The sequence below is a fragment of the Camelina sativa genome, chromosome 13 (assembly GCF_000633955.1).
Source record: "Camelina sativa cultivar DH55 chromosome 13, Cs, whole genome shotgun sequence".
Taxonomy (NCBI): Eukaryota; Viridiplantae; Streptophyta; class Magnoliopsida; order Brassicales; family Brassicaceae; genus Camelina; species Camelina sativa.
Genome location: NC_025697.1, coordinates 11,777,766 through 11,791,689, shown reverse-complemented (window position 1 = coordinate 11,791,689; position 13,924 = coordinate 11,777,766). Strand labels below are relative to the sequence as shown.

The following is a 13,924-nucleotide window of genomic DNA, read 5'->3' as shown; positions in this document are numbered from 1 at the left end:
AAAAAAAAAAAAAAAAGAAGAACAAGAGAATATTGATAGATACATTGAACCTAGACATATACAACAACCAAACCTCAGTCTCAAAGACGTCTATTAATAAGGAACGGTTCAAGAACCAAAAAACAAACCACAAAGCAAACAATAAACAAAGAAACTCAAAGACACAAACAAAAAAAGTCTTTAANAAAAGTCTTTAAAAAACCTTAAAATGGGGAAAGGAGGAAACTATGTGACGGTGGCAGCTTCGGAGGTGGAGGAGCTACGGAGGAAGAACGGAGAGATGGAAAAGGCTGTGGAGGAGATGAGGAAAGAGATGTTGCAGCTGTGGCGGAGGACGCAGGTGGCGGAAGAGGCGGAGGAGCGTCTCTGTTCTCAGCTAGCCGAGCTTGAAGCTGAATCTTTAGACCAGGCTCGTGATTACCACTCTCGCATCATCTTTCTCATGAACGAGCTTTCTCGTCTCTCTTCCGACTCAGCCTCCGCCTCACCGTAGAACAGCACATGTAGATATATAGGTTCTTCTTTAGTCTTTTCTTGTTTAGATTGTTGGATGTATCCTCCGATATGTAGAGTTTTGTTTTGTTATATCGAAAGTGGATCTCTTCGAGATTTCTATATAAATCAAAAAAACAAAAAAAAAAGTTGAGACGTATTTAATTTTTATGTTTGAATAAATCGAATCTAGTTTTTTTTGCTAAGAATGTAAATATTTCCTATAAAATGAAAACGATTTAGGTTTACAACTGATGAAACAAAAATTCATAATTACAATTTTGTCCATCCACTCAATCGAAGTGATGAAAATGAAACTATTTAAATGAGTTAGATGAAACGATGATGATTTTTAATTGTTCTTTCTGGATTTGATGTTGGAGATGAAGGTAGACCGCAAGCCGAATTGCAAAAGACTTTTATCACTCGAAGCATTTCACTAGACCTCCAAGACTGAACCGTCAACGGTAGATAACACAAAGTCCTCGATATGTCACATACATCTTCCGCGTCTTGTGAGAGCAACCCGAAAATCACAACTACGGCAGATAAATAGAATGTTATTTAGAAGATATTTAAGACTCCTTTTGAAAAAGAAAAGCCAATCAATACTAGTATTTTTGCAACAGTTTTTGCTCAAAAATGTTTTTTGGAAAGTTTTTACATTTAGTGCTATTTAATGCTTATATTCCTATCCAAACAAGTTTAGTTAACTTTCTCTACTATCTTTGTAACCAAACACAATTAAAATATTTTAAATATCCATATACTGTATATAATGTTTTATAATTAATAAAGATATTTATAAGATTATTCCAAATGAAAAAAAAAACTATTCTCCTATCATCTCTTTTTGATTTTAAAATTTACATGTAGTGAATCATCATATAATACATAAAATTAATAAAAATATATATATTTTTCCTGCATATATTGTGATTTGAAATTTTTTAAACAAACATATATTACTCAATTAATATAAAAAGTGTGTGTTCAACATACATATATAGTAAATTATAAAATTTTAAGAAGTTTATAATTTATAACTAATAGATCTAAACTTAATAAAAAGTTTAAAATTATAAATACTTAAACATATTAAATTTTCAAAATTACACAAACGAGTTATATTATATGACAAGTTATATGACATGACATGATTAAATTAATAATACTAAAAAATAAACTATCAGTAATATGATATATCAATACGAGTTAAATCCTCATTTTAATGTTTTAACAACACAAATATAAAATATGTTGAATCAAACTGATTTAAGTAAGATTGTAGTAAAGAAAAATTATTGTGCAGTATACCACGATTTATATATTAAATTACTAAAATTAACAAAAGAGTATATTAGCAAAATTAGTATTAAAATAGTATATTAACAAAAATAACTTAATCCGCGGTGTACGACGGGTTATAATCTAGTTGTATGATAATCTTGTTCGAGTGGTTAAATTGACATGTTTGATAAAAGTTATTTCCATATATATATTTAATCCATGTGTCTCTGAAGGAGTTTATAGGTCCATTGAGTCGTTGACCTGAGTGGAATTGCAACAGATAGTAGAAGCACAGAACAACGCTTAGTTTCTGACGTACCAGAGACAAGGTGACCTGACCTGAGACTGAGCGAACAAGTCTGGTCCAGATCCTCTTTATCCAAGACAACCCTTTAATTCTACAAATATAAAATTATTGCGAATTAAAAAAAAAAAAACTAAATATATGCAATTTATTTATTTTGAAACACTTTTATGTAAAGGAGCTTGGCACGATACGCTTTTTTTGTTTCTCTTCTTATATCAGACAGAAATGCGTCTTTATTCAAAAAGATTCGGCGACCTTCGGGATGGCGGAGCCAGCTAATGTGATACTTACCTGAATAGTTGGAAATCTAAAGCCTAAAGAGAAGTATATGTTATTTGGTAGGCGAATAAAGAGATCCAAAAATTAGATATATGGCCTCACATCACATGCCATCGAGTTATTTCCATATATATATATATATATATATGTGTGTTTATATCGATTGGTTTAGATGTCGATGTGATATATACCTAACATAAACAAAATAGAATACAAACAATCCAGTTTTTAAACTACACATGTAAAGTTTTGAATGGTGAAACGCAATAAGTCTCTTTAGGAATTTAGGATGGTTATTGAACAAATAACTAAGATATATATTGTGTTTTTTTTGTTAAAAGGTATTCAATTAAAAATTAAGAGAGAAAACAAATGAGGTTTTATAGGGCAGTTCAGATAAATTTAAAACATACAGAAGCCCAGCTGGGTAGAAATAGTAAAGCTAAAAAGATAAAACCTAGTTAGAAGAGAACCACAACTTGAACCAGTAGTTGTAATTGAACCAATAAAACGGTTGAGCTCGCCAACCACTCCAAACTAACTTCAATTATTGCCACCCGAAGACTTATCGATGGAAAGTTTGTTTTCTCAGATCACAGCCAGAAATTAGGTGTTTGCAATTAGGGTATCGTCCTCGCAGAGTTGGAGAACCAAAGGTGGAGAAGGTCAAGAGAGAGCGTCGGGTTCGTATCACGAAAGCTTGAGGCTCTGTTCCGGACGATGTTGTCAATCTGGCGAAGTAGAAGATCAGAGGATTTGTAGTTGTTTCGATGAAGCCGATAGTTTCTCTCCGTCCATAGCGTGTAGATTGTAGCTTGCCAGGCCAGAAGGATGAGTTTCTTTAAGACCCGAGATCCCCTGAATGATAAGAGACTCTGAAGCGTCACAGACCACGATCTAGAAGGGGTAAATAAACACCGCTCCGCAACGGTACGCCACACCAACCAAGCAAACGACCAGTCAAAGAAAAGATGGTCCCGGCTCTCCGGTTCGGCGGCACATAGTAGGCAACAGGAATCGACCTGCAAGCCCCAGTTCAACATTCTATCACGAGTTGGGCATCTATTCAACACAAACAACCAAGTGAGGAACTTATGCTTAGGGATTCCTCCAGAAAACCACACAATACTATGCCAAGGTACGGTCGGTAACTTCTCCTTTAGAGCTGAACAAATGTTTCCTGTTGTATGAGAATCTTTAAGATGATCATCGATCCACCAGCAGTAAGAGTCCGGATGTTGCAGTAGGGTGATAGTTGAGAGCTCAATATGCACATTGACCAGCGCATCTGATCTTGCAGGTGGTAGCCTCCAATCCCCCTGTCTCCATAAGTCAGCTAGTCGAGCTCCACGTGGGATGCCTATTTGATAGAGTCCGACGCCTGAAAGATAAGTTTCCACTCTTCCCAGTTTACTCCAGTGGTCTGACCAGAATTGACAACTAGATCCATCTCCCACGTTCACCTTTATCCATGGATAAACTGAATCTCTGATCTTTAGAAGCTTGTTTGTTATCCAAGAGTATTTGCTGTTAGGTTTAAGAGTCCAGAATTTGCTGAGGTTATCCGACAGGAAAGCTGCGCTAAACCAAGCAACCCAAACTGATCCTGACCTGAAGAAGAGAAGCCAAATGAGTTTCGCCATACAGGCTTTGTTCCAGGTAAACAAGTCACGAATTCCCAACCCTCCTTCACTTTTCTCTGCTGTGACTGTTGTCCATGCGACTCTTGCTGAATGGGAACCCTCAGTCGTGCCTTTCCAAAGGAAAGCACTAGACAGTGAGTTTAAGATCCTAATGCACTTTTTTGGCAGGACAAAACCCGAGCACCAGAAGTTCGAAATACCTGCAATGACCGAATTAAGCATTTGAAGCCGGCCAGCAAAAGAGAGAGTCTTAGTAGACCAAGCGTTGAACCGACTCTTTACCTTTTGTAGCAACGGGGCACAATCCAATAAGGTGAGTTTCTTAGTGCATAGAGGTAATCCTAGATATCTGATTGGCAGTTTCCCGTGAATAATGCCAGAAATTGTTTGGATGTGAGCAATCTCAGATTGGGAGAGGCCTGAGGTAAAAAAACTAGTCTTTGGTAAACTAAGCGCTAGACCAGAGACTGCTTCAAACTCACGTAAGACCTGAATAATATTTTGCACTGAAGAGGCAGATCCATCTGTAAAAATCAGCAGATCATCAGCAAAACACATGTGGGTTAGTTTTTGTTTTTCACATTTATGGTGATATTTGATCTTACCCTCTGCCGCTGCTTTGTCCAAACAGGCGGAAAGACAATTCATGGCAAGGCCAAACAGATAGGGAGATAAGGGATCCCCTTGCCGCAAGCCTCTGGAACCTTTGAAATACCCGTGAACAGTCCCATTAAACCCAACAGAGAAAGATGGCGTGCATATACAGGCTCTAAGCCACCTGAGATATAGTTCTAGAACTTCAATACCTCTAAGGCAGCTAAATATAAACTCCCAGCGTACAGTGTCAAAAGCCTTTGCAATGTCCACTTTGATAGTAATTCTCTTAGCACCATTCTCTTTGTGATACCCACTGACTAATTCAGCAGCTAATAAAGTGTTTTCAACTAACAACCGTCCTTGAATAAATGCAGTTTGGTTTGGCTGCACAAGATCAGGGAGAGCAGGCTTTAGTCTCGCCACAAGTAGCTTTGACACTACCTTGTACAAGGTGTTTAGACAGGAGATGGGCCTAAAATCCAATATCATTGAAGCACCAAGAGATTTGGGGACTAGAGCAAGTATGGTGGCATTGACCGCAGATGGGAGAAAAGCCGTATGAAAGAAGTGGAGGATACTCGAGATGACCTCTTGACCAAGAATACCCCAAGAAGACTTGTAGAACGCTGAGGTAAATCCATCCGGTCCTGGAGCTTTGTTAGCATTGAGCTTGAACAGCACAGTCTTTATTTCCTCTGCTCCTGGTATTTTGACCATTGATTGTTTCAGTTCTGGTGGACAACGATAGCTCAAAATACTCTGAAACCAATTCATCGAAGCGCTAAGTGGCTGGAGGAATGCCGGATTTAGCAAAGACCGGAAGTGATTTACGGCTAGATTGCTCATCTCAATAGGATCTTCAATGACAAATCCTGAGGCAGAGGTAAAGGATCTAATGGCGTTAAAAGCATTCCGCATTTGCATAATCCGATGGAAATAGGTAGTATTTAGATCTCCCTCTTTTAGCCAGTTAATACGGGATCTCTGTCTGAAATAAGCTTCCTCTATTTTCCTGAGAAACTTCCATTTTGATTGAATGTCTTTTTCTTGTTGAAACAGAGCAGGGGTGGGATTCGTCAAAGCTTGGACCTGCACAGATTGAAGCAACATGTTAGTCTCTCTCACTCGGTTTTGAATATCCGAGAAGTTCTCTCGAGAAAGTGTTTTTAATTCTCTCTTTAAAGTTTTTTGTTTTGCACTCAAAGTTGACAAACATGTTTCCTGAGAATGCAGAATTCCGGCCAAGTTCCAAGCAGTATCAACCGTGTGGAGAAAATCAGGGTGTTTGGTCAGAAAGTTAAAAAATTTGAAAGGCTTTGTACCGGCTGAGGGTAGGGGTGCAAAGAGGTTTAAAAGGCATGGAGAATGATCAGAGATTTCAGGGGCTAGGAAGGAGACAACACTATTGGGGTAGGTAGTAAGCCAGTGGTTGTTTGCTAATACTCTGTCTAGCTTCTTTGCAATGGGATTAGAAACACTTTTGTTTGACCAGGTGAACAGGGATCCTTGAAAACGCAAATCAAATAACTCCAGTTGTAACAGGCAGTCCCTTAGCTCCAGCATACGAGAAGTTAACCGATTGACATCAGGACTAGAGTGCTCTGCGGGGTGGATAATTTGGTTAAAGTCACCACACAAGATCCAAGGATTGGAGTCAAGCATTAGTCTCTGTTGGAGCCCCAAGAGTTCACACCAAAGGTCAGTTCGCTTTTCACCAGTATTAGGCGCATATAAAACTGTGAAGAAAAACCTATGACCACCCTGAATGATGATTTCGCAGGTGAGCAGGTTTTTGGATTGGTGGATGACTGTAGCTGCAGCCGGAGCTTTCCAAATGACAATAATTGGTGAAGGATCCAAGGATTAGTGAAGTCATTACTATCGAGGTTGAGTATCCGTGGATCCCGCCTACGTGTACTCACTGCAAGGAGATAGGTCATGTAATCAGATTATGTCCGTCTGTACCCCTTCCTGGACGCAAACGAAAAAATCATCAGTCAAAGAAACTGTAAAAAGCACCGCAGTTAAAGCTAATGAAACAAAGGGACCAACTACACATGTAAGTGTGCCTGGTTCCCTTCCAAAGACTACTACTGAAGTTGGCTGTTCGTCGGGGCCTTCTTCAAGGAGTCAGCATGCCCCACCTCCTGAACATAGTTCCTCTCCCCATCAGCCTCAAAAAACCACTAAAGTGCTCATCCCCTCCATAAACGGTTCCACCTTGACCCCCACTCAAATAGCTACTTCTAATCCTTTCGATGTTTTAGCTAAGCCTCCTTTGCCACACCCTTCTGTTCCACCTTCTTTTCATGCACCTGTTTCAACCCCAGTTCTCTCGCCCACTAAGAAAACTGACCCCCTCTCTAAAACCATTGTCACCTCTTTGCCTACTGAAATGGTTTTAGACTCCCCTCCTGCTGCTTCTGAGAAGCATCTTCCTATCCAGGAGGATGTTTCTACTAGTTCTTAAACCCTCTTTCTTTTTCCTTGTATATACAACCTTTTTGTTGGAATATTTGAGGTCTTAATGATCCGGATAAGCTTCGGCCTTTTGTGTCTTGGCTAAATTTTCATAAGCCAACTTTTGGTGCTATTCTTGAAACCCATATAAGAGAACCTAACTTGAACCGTGTTATGAGCCTTACCTGTCCTGGTTGGCACTACGCCTCTAACCACAACTCTGATGACAGTGGAAGTATTGTGTCTTTTGATTGATGATGTTTTACCGTCGGTCGTAGATGGTACAACTTCTTGTGTAACCAAATATGTATGTATGTTTAATCTTCTCCCTTTCACTCTCTAAAAACTGTATGAATTCGAGTCATGGCTGTGTAATATATACGTTTTTAATTGTACTCTTTAACAAAAGAAAAAAAAAAGTAGAGAACTTCATGAATACACATGGAGAATTTTTCTAGTGTATAATCTATTCAATACATTGTTAAATCTATGGGTGTCAAAATGGGTAAAAACTAATGGTTCAACTCAATTCAACTCAAATCAAGAATCCTAATGAGTTGAAAAATTTAACAATGACTTGATGGATTAAATGAGTTGATGATTAAATGAGTTAATGAGTCAAATGAGTTTGGTTATAATAGGTTTATGAGTTAACCCACTAACCCATCAGTTTCTATCTTATCAACCTAATATCATCAACATCATCATAATTTTCCTGCCAAAATCTCAAACCCGCAATTTTCCCGCCAAAAACACAAATTCCTAATATTTGCTAAAAATTGAAATCCGTAGTTTCTTGCCAAAATTCAGAATTTATAATTTTCCCGCAAAAAACGCAAACCCGCAATTTTCTTACCAAAATTCAAATCTGCAATTTCCCGCCAAAATCTCAAACCCACAATTTTCCCGCCAAAAACGCAAACCTGTAAATTTCTCTCCAAAAACGCAAACCCGCAATTTCCCCACCAAAACGCAAACCCATAAATTTCTCGCCAAAAACGCAAACCCGTACATTTCCCGCCAAAAAAATAAACCCGTAAAATTTCCCGCCAAAAACGCAAACATGTAAATTTCCCGCCAAAAATGTAAACCCGTATATTTCTTGCCAAAACACAAACCTGTAAATTTCCCGCTAGAAACGCAAACCCGCAAACGTAAATTTCCCGCCAAAAATGGTAATTGTAATTTTCCGCCAAAATCTCAAAACCACAATTTTCCCGCCAAAAATGCAAAATCTGATTTTTCCTCTATAATTTTTCACTAAAAGTTATGTAATGGTGATAATGATGATGATAGTGAAAAGGATAGTAAAGATTAATTATTATTATTATTTTATATTATATATTAATTAATTTATATTGTAGTGGGTTAACCCAATTATTCATCTAACTCATTTAACTAAATAAATTGATGGGTTGATCTAACCCAATTGTTAAATGAGTTGAAAATGAGTTGAGTCAACTCATAAACTCATTTAACTTTTAACTCATTGGATAATGAGTTGAGTTGGGCTCGGTTAATCATTTTCACACCCATAGTTAAATCCAAAGCGTAATACAAATTTTTCTTTGTTTTTTTTTCTCTTGAAAACACAATGACCACTCACGACCCACCGTCAATAACATTTTTTATATGATTTATTACGTTATAGTCGGAGTATTATTCTAGTGTACGAAGATATTTTCATTAACATAGTCAATAAGCACAAGAAAATATGAAACTGAAATATATATACAAGGAGATTCATTACTATGGCTCTAAACTATTAAGTATAACAAAAGCTAGATATAACATATGAGCAAATACTACAATATTATGTGCTTCAAGTTTAATATTCTTTACACTTACAATGCTTCCAAAAATCTTTAGAGAACAATTTGCATCTTTCTTCAACACACAATGATCAAAAATAATACATTTTATGGGCCTCCCAATCATTAATGCCTACAATAGATTCAATAGTAATATAGCCACCGTAAAAAGATTGGTCAAGCGTTTTCAAATTTCCTACGTAAATCTACAAACGTTAAAAAAAAAAAAAATCACAATCTATTACTGGATCCAACGTGTATATCGGGAACATTTATTTTTTAAATGTGTTCTAGAGGACGTAAATAACTAACGATAAATAAGAACCAAAAACAAGAGATACCAATGAACCTAGACATGTACCCACCCAAAGCCCGGTCGCAGAGACGCCTATATAAGGAACATATCAATTACCAAAAGAAGAAAAACAACAAGTAAAAAAAACTAAGAAAAACTCAAAGATACAAAAAAAAAATNTTTTAAAAGTTCCTACGTAAATCTACAAACGGTAAATAAAACAAATCACAATCTATTACTGATCCAACGTGTATATCGGGAAAATTTATTTTTTAAATATGTTCTAGAGGACGGAAATAACAAACGATAAATAAGAACCAAAAACAAGAGATACCAATGAACCTAGACATGTACCCACCCAAAGCCCGGTCGCAGAGACGCCTATATAAGGAACAATAAATTACCAAAAGAAGAAGAACAACAAGCAAAAAAAACTAAGAAAAACTCAAAGATACAAAAAATAATAATAATGGGGAAAGGAGGAAACTACGTGAAGATGGCGGTTTCGGAGGTGGAGGAGCTACGACGAAAGAACGGGGAGATGGAAAAGGAAGTGGAGGAGATGAAGAAAGAGATGTTACAGCTTTGGAGGCGGACGCAGGTGGCAGAGGAGGCGGAGGAGCATCTTTGCTCTCAGCTGGCTGAGCTTGAAGCAGAATCTTTAGACCAGGCTCGTGATTACCACTCTCGCATCATTTTGCTCATGAACGAGCTCTCTCGTCTCTCTTCCGACTCGGACTCCTGCTCACCATAGACAAAGATAAATATCTGTGTAAAGGATAGGTTCTTAGATTGTTGGATGCATGATGTATCCTCCAAATGGTTCATATCAATGCCATCATGTACAGTTTTTTGTTTTGTTAAAATTCGAAATTCCTTCGTAAATTCTTATTGCTTGCTCTCATCCCATTAGTTGGATGTCTAGCAATACCGAATATTCAATGCTAAATCTGAAACACATTTATGTTGTCTGAAAAAGGTGATGGATGAAGACGTTTTTGAAGGTAAAGCAAAAGATTTTAGAATATTACTGCTTGATTGAAAATATTCAAAATTAAAAATTAAATTAAAGACCTCTAAATTTCTTTTTAAGATTTTGAAAGCAATTAAGAAATCATGTGCTCTTCTTTCTCATTTTTTTCATACTCAATTCAATTCTAAGAAAATATAGCAAAGATAAAATAACTAGTTTGCTAAAAAAAAAAAGGATTTCGTTTTTTTTAGATTTCGTTGGGACTATTCCTGCATCTATGAAGGATTTGGGTCCCGTTGTTAATTTTCTATGGCATTGTAACAGTGGTTTTCTAGTCTTTGATGAAGTTTAGTGCAAGAAAAACATATAGTAGTAATACATATGGTTTGTTTTCTAGGAAAAGAATGAAAACCAATTTACGGATCCAATATTAGTAGTGTAAACATATATATAATGGTTATGATTAACAAATCTAGTTTCTAAAAATAATTCCGCACTTGAGTGTAGTTGAAAACACAATTATAAAAAGGGTCTGTTTCGGAACAAAATTAGTTTCTAACATACCATATTACCTGACCTAATCTGAGCTAACCAAGTTTGTTCCAAATTCTTTATTACCAGTTTTTTAATTAATTAGGTCCTTTTAATTCTCTTTTTTTTTGGTGCAACAAGACCTTTTAATTCTAAAATATTGCATTTAAAGAAAACAAAAAGGAAAATATGCATTATTCATTTTTTTTTAAGGGAGATTGACAGTGAGCTTTTTGAAGCTTTTTTTTCTTATCTTGAAAAACAATGTGTCTTTATTCAAAAGATTCGGCGACCTATTGGTGAAACTAATGTGATCTTTACCAGAAAAATTTGGAAAGCTGAAGTGCTGAACCCAAAAGAGAGGACCCATAAATATATCCTAATTCGTGGGGAAAATGAAAAAGTCTCATATATATGTAAGACATATGACCTCGCATCTACATGCCTTCAATGCGAGTCATTTTCATAAATATGTGTTTATATCAATTGTTCTTAGATGTCGATGTGATACCTAACACAAATAAAATAGTAAATAAACAATCCTATTTTCTAACTACATCCAAAAGTTTTGAATGGTGAAACGCAATCGGTTAGTTTTATAGGAAATTTAGGATGGTCATTGTCTCAACAACTCAAATATGTTATTAAACTACTTGCGCTTTGTTTATCTGGTTTATGTTTTTCTTGAAATGTATACGTTAACCTGTTTGAACCAATGTTATAAAGAAAACATCATGAATTATTATAAGGGAAAGCATATGCAATTAAGAATATATGATTCATTTTTAAAGCCAAGTACACTACAATTTTTTTCTTTCTTTTCTCTTTAAAACACAATGACCACTCACGAGCCACCGACGAAAATGACATTTCATATAGTTTATTAGGTGACTTTTGCGTACTATTCTAGTGAAGGTATTTTAATTAACATATTAGTCATTAAGCACAAGGATATGTGAATAAAAGAAGTACAAAGGAGGTTCATTACACTAAAACTAGCTATAATTTAATTTAAGTAACACGAGATTCAACATGAGCAAAATAATAAGTTTCTTAACAAATGCTTCCACGTTCCAACATCAATTTTTTCTTTCTTAAGTTCCAAAATCATATTTTACCAAAAAACACCAAAGTTCCAAAATCATATAGTGCATCTTTCGAAATCCATACTGAAGGTAAGAAAGATGATGTTGATTGTTATTGTTAAAAAACTTAAATTGGACAAACTCTTTTCCCCTTTCAGTTGTTTACTTCGAGTAAGAAAGATGATGCAAAGTTGTATAGGAATTCTGTTAACCACACAAATGTTGGGTTTCCAAAACCCATCAACAAATCTGTTAAAAAACTCAAAATCCATGTGTTTAGGTTTCTGTTAAATTAAAATAACCACAAACATGACTGTTTAGAGTTTAGAGTTTAGAGTTTGGCTTTCAATAATCACATTTCTGCTTGATTAAGAGTTTTTATTGGATTGTCCCTTTCAACCATTTCTAGGTCCATCATAGACAAATCAGATGTGGATTACATTTTTCTTTGCTATTGAGACTATATATTTGGTAAAAATATTTGAAAAGCGTTAATGACAAAAACACATGGGAAGATACAGATTCGTACTACACTTCAAAATTCAGCACAAATCAAGGGCAAGTTAAGATCATGAATCATTTGAAGATATGTTGCGACTTTATATAGTTTCGTTTCAAAGAAATCTAACATGAAGTATTTAGTAACCGAATCAAACGATAGCTCGTCAGACGATAGAAGAAATCAAAGTTTATTGCTAGCAACATCAGCCAATAATAATAATAATTAAGAATAATAATAGTGCTTGAGATCCTTATAACATCATCTTACAAAGACAAAGACACAGCCGAAGACACACAGAGGCTCTCAAGTCTCAACCACGACCCCGTTTGCCCTTCAGCTCAGGGTCCCTGCGTAATCACCAATATCAATTCACTTCACTTATTTGTTATTTCACATATTCAAGTCACTGAAATAGATAGAGAAGTTATATTCAAACCTTTGGATGTGATCAAGTATCAGTAGCCTTGGTCCAGGCGGGATGCTCACCTCTTTTAGCGCACTAGACACACGGAACAGAGTTTAGATGGCATAAGGTTTCAGTATAAAGACAGTTTTTATTTTTAAGTTGATACAGAAACGAAATCTCAGGAGCTCAAAACAGTACAGTACCTATCAGTGAGCAATGGCAAAGTGGGATCTGCTAATAAACCCTTCTTGAAGTTCTTTTCATACTTCTCTAGACCCAGTTTCAACAACATAGATCTGCCTTGATTGTAATATGGATCTTCAACGCTTGGTTTAGTGAATCTTTCACCCAACTGAACAAAACCGAAAAATAAGAGAATAGAAACTGATGATCTAATGACATGCCTACCTAGTTTCAAGAAGAGTATTATCTTCTACTATCCTCTATATATGATCACTCACCTTGAAAAATACTCCTTGAAAAAGAGCGAAACCGGCCGCAGTGGTGATAGCATTCATAGGCTGTCCTTGTAATCCTGAGCTCACCAGAGAATATGCAACTCCAGATCCAAATGCTGCGGCCACACTGCACAATTTAAAATCATGACTCTTTCCGCACTCATCGAGTTTCAAAAAAAAGAAAAACAAATAAGCCACTTTGAATCACCACACATCAAAGATTTGGGTTTATGTTGTTTCATTTATAAACACAGGTCAAAGCCCTACAAAGGAACAGTGAATCTTTTCTTAAGCATCAGAATGATCAATAACAAGCTGATTCCGGATAAGATTGTACTTCTGTCATCATAAACGATGAAATTTTCATTAAATCAAAGTCATATTTTTTCCCCTGTCATGGAATCTATACTATCCTATGACAGAGAAGCTGATTAAGACCTGTAACTTAAGCCAGCTTTATTAAAAAAACCTAACTGATAATCAGAAAACAAGTGCAGAACAGAACTGAGTCCTATGGAAATGTAATAACCAAGAAACAACAATTCACACACACACACACACAATACAATCTCTAGTGATAGCTACAGATCCATATAGGTTACAGCTACAATTCTCAAAGATCAAAATAAAAAAAACTTACGCAGATTCTAAATCCTCCTTGCCTCGAATCCGTTTCATAACACAAGCTATACCAGCATTAACACCAGTTATAGCAGCAAAGTTCCGAGCTTGAACCAAAGGTCCACCAACAAGAGCCTACAACAAAGTTTCACAACATCAAATTCAAAACCTTCA

General features: G+C 36.1%; 3 protein-coding genes and 1 long non-coding RNA gene across 4 annotated transcripts in view; 2 read left to right on the top strand and 2 right to left on the bottom strand.

Annotated features, from left to right (window-relative positions):
- Window positions 1–2,457, bottom strand: part of LOC109128477 — an 18,712-nt gene extending 16,255 nt beyond the window's left edge. Inside the window, exon 1 of the long non-coding RNA XR_002034899.1 lies at window positions 2,102–2,457. This is a non-coding gene — a long non-coding RNA (uncharacterized LOC109128477). The remainder of the gene's footprint in view (window positions 1–2,101) is intronic.
- On the top strand, window positions 189–743 carry LOC109128476. The gene has a single exon (XM_019234865.1). It carries the CDS (start codon window positions 209–211, stop codon window positions 491–493), a length of 285 nt encoding a protein of 94 aa, XP_019090410.1. The 5' UTR covers window positions 189–208; the 3' UTR covers window positions 494–743.
- On the top strand, window positions 9,473–10,152 carry LOC109128435. Its single transcript, XM_019234721.1, has one exon. It carries the CDS (start codon window positions 9,644–9,646, stop codon window positions 9,926–9,928), a length of 285 nt encoding a protein of 94 aa, XP_019090266.1. The 5' UTR covers window positions 9,473–9,643; the 3' UTR covers window positions 9,929–10,152.
- LOC104736487 overlaps window positions 12,437–13,924 on the bottom strand; it is a 3,463-nt gene continuing 1,975 nt past the window's right edge. The window contains exons 2-6 of the mRNA XM_010456482.2: window positions 13,770–13,885; window positions 13,133–13,256; window positions 12,875–13,023; window positions 12,702–12,764; window positions 12,437–12,612 (exon numbers count right to left, since the gene is read on the bottom strand). Coding sequence (XP_010454784.1) covers window positions 12,576–12,612; window positions 12,702–12,764; window positions 12,875–13,023; window positions 13,133–13,256; window positions 13,770–13,885 — 489 coding nt within the window. The 3' untranslated portion in view covers window positions 12,437–12,575. The remainder of the gene's footprint in view (window positions 12,613–12,701; window positions 12,765–12,874; window positions 13,024–13,132; window positions 13,257–13,769; window positions 13,886–13,924) is intronic.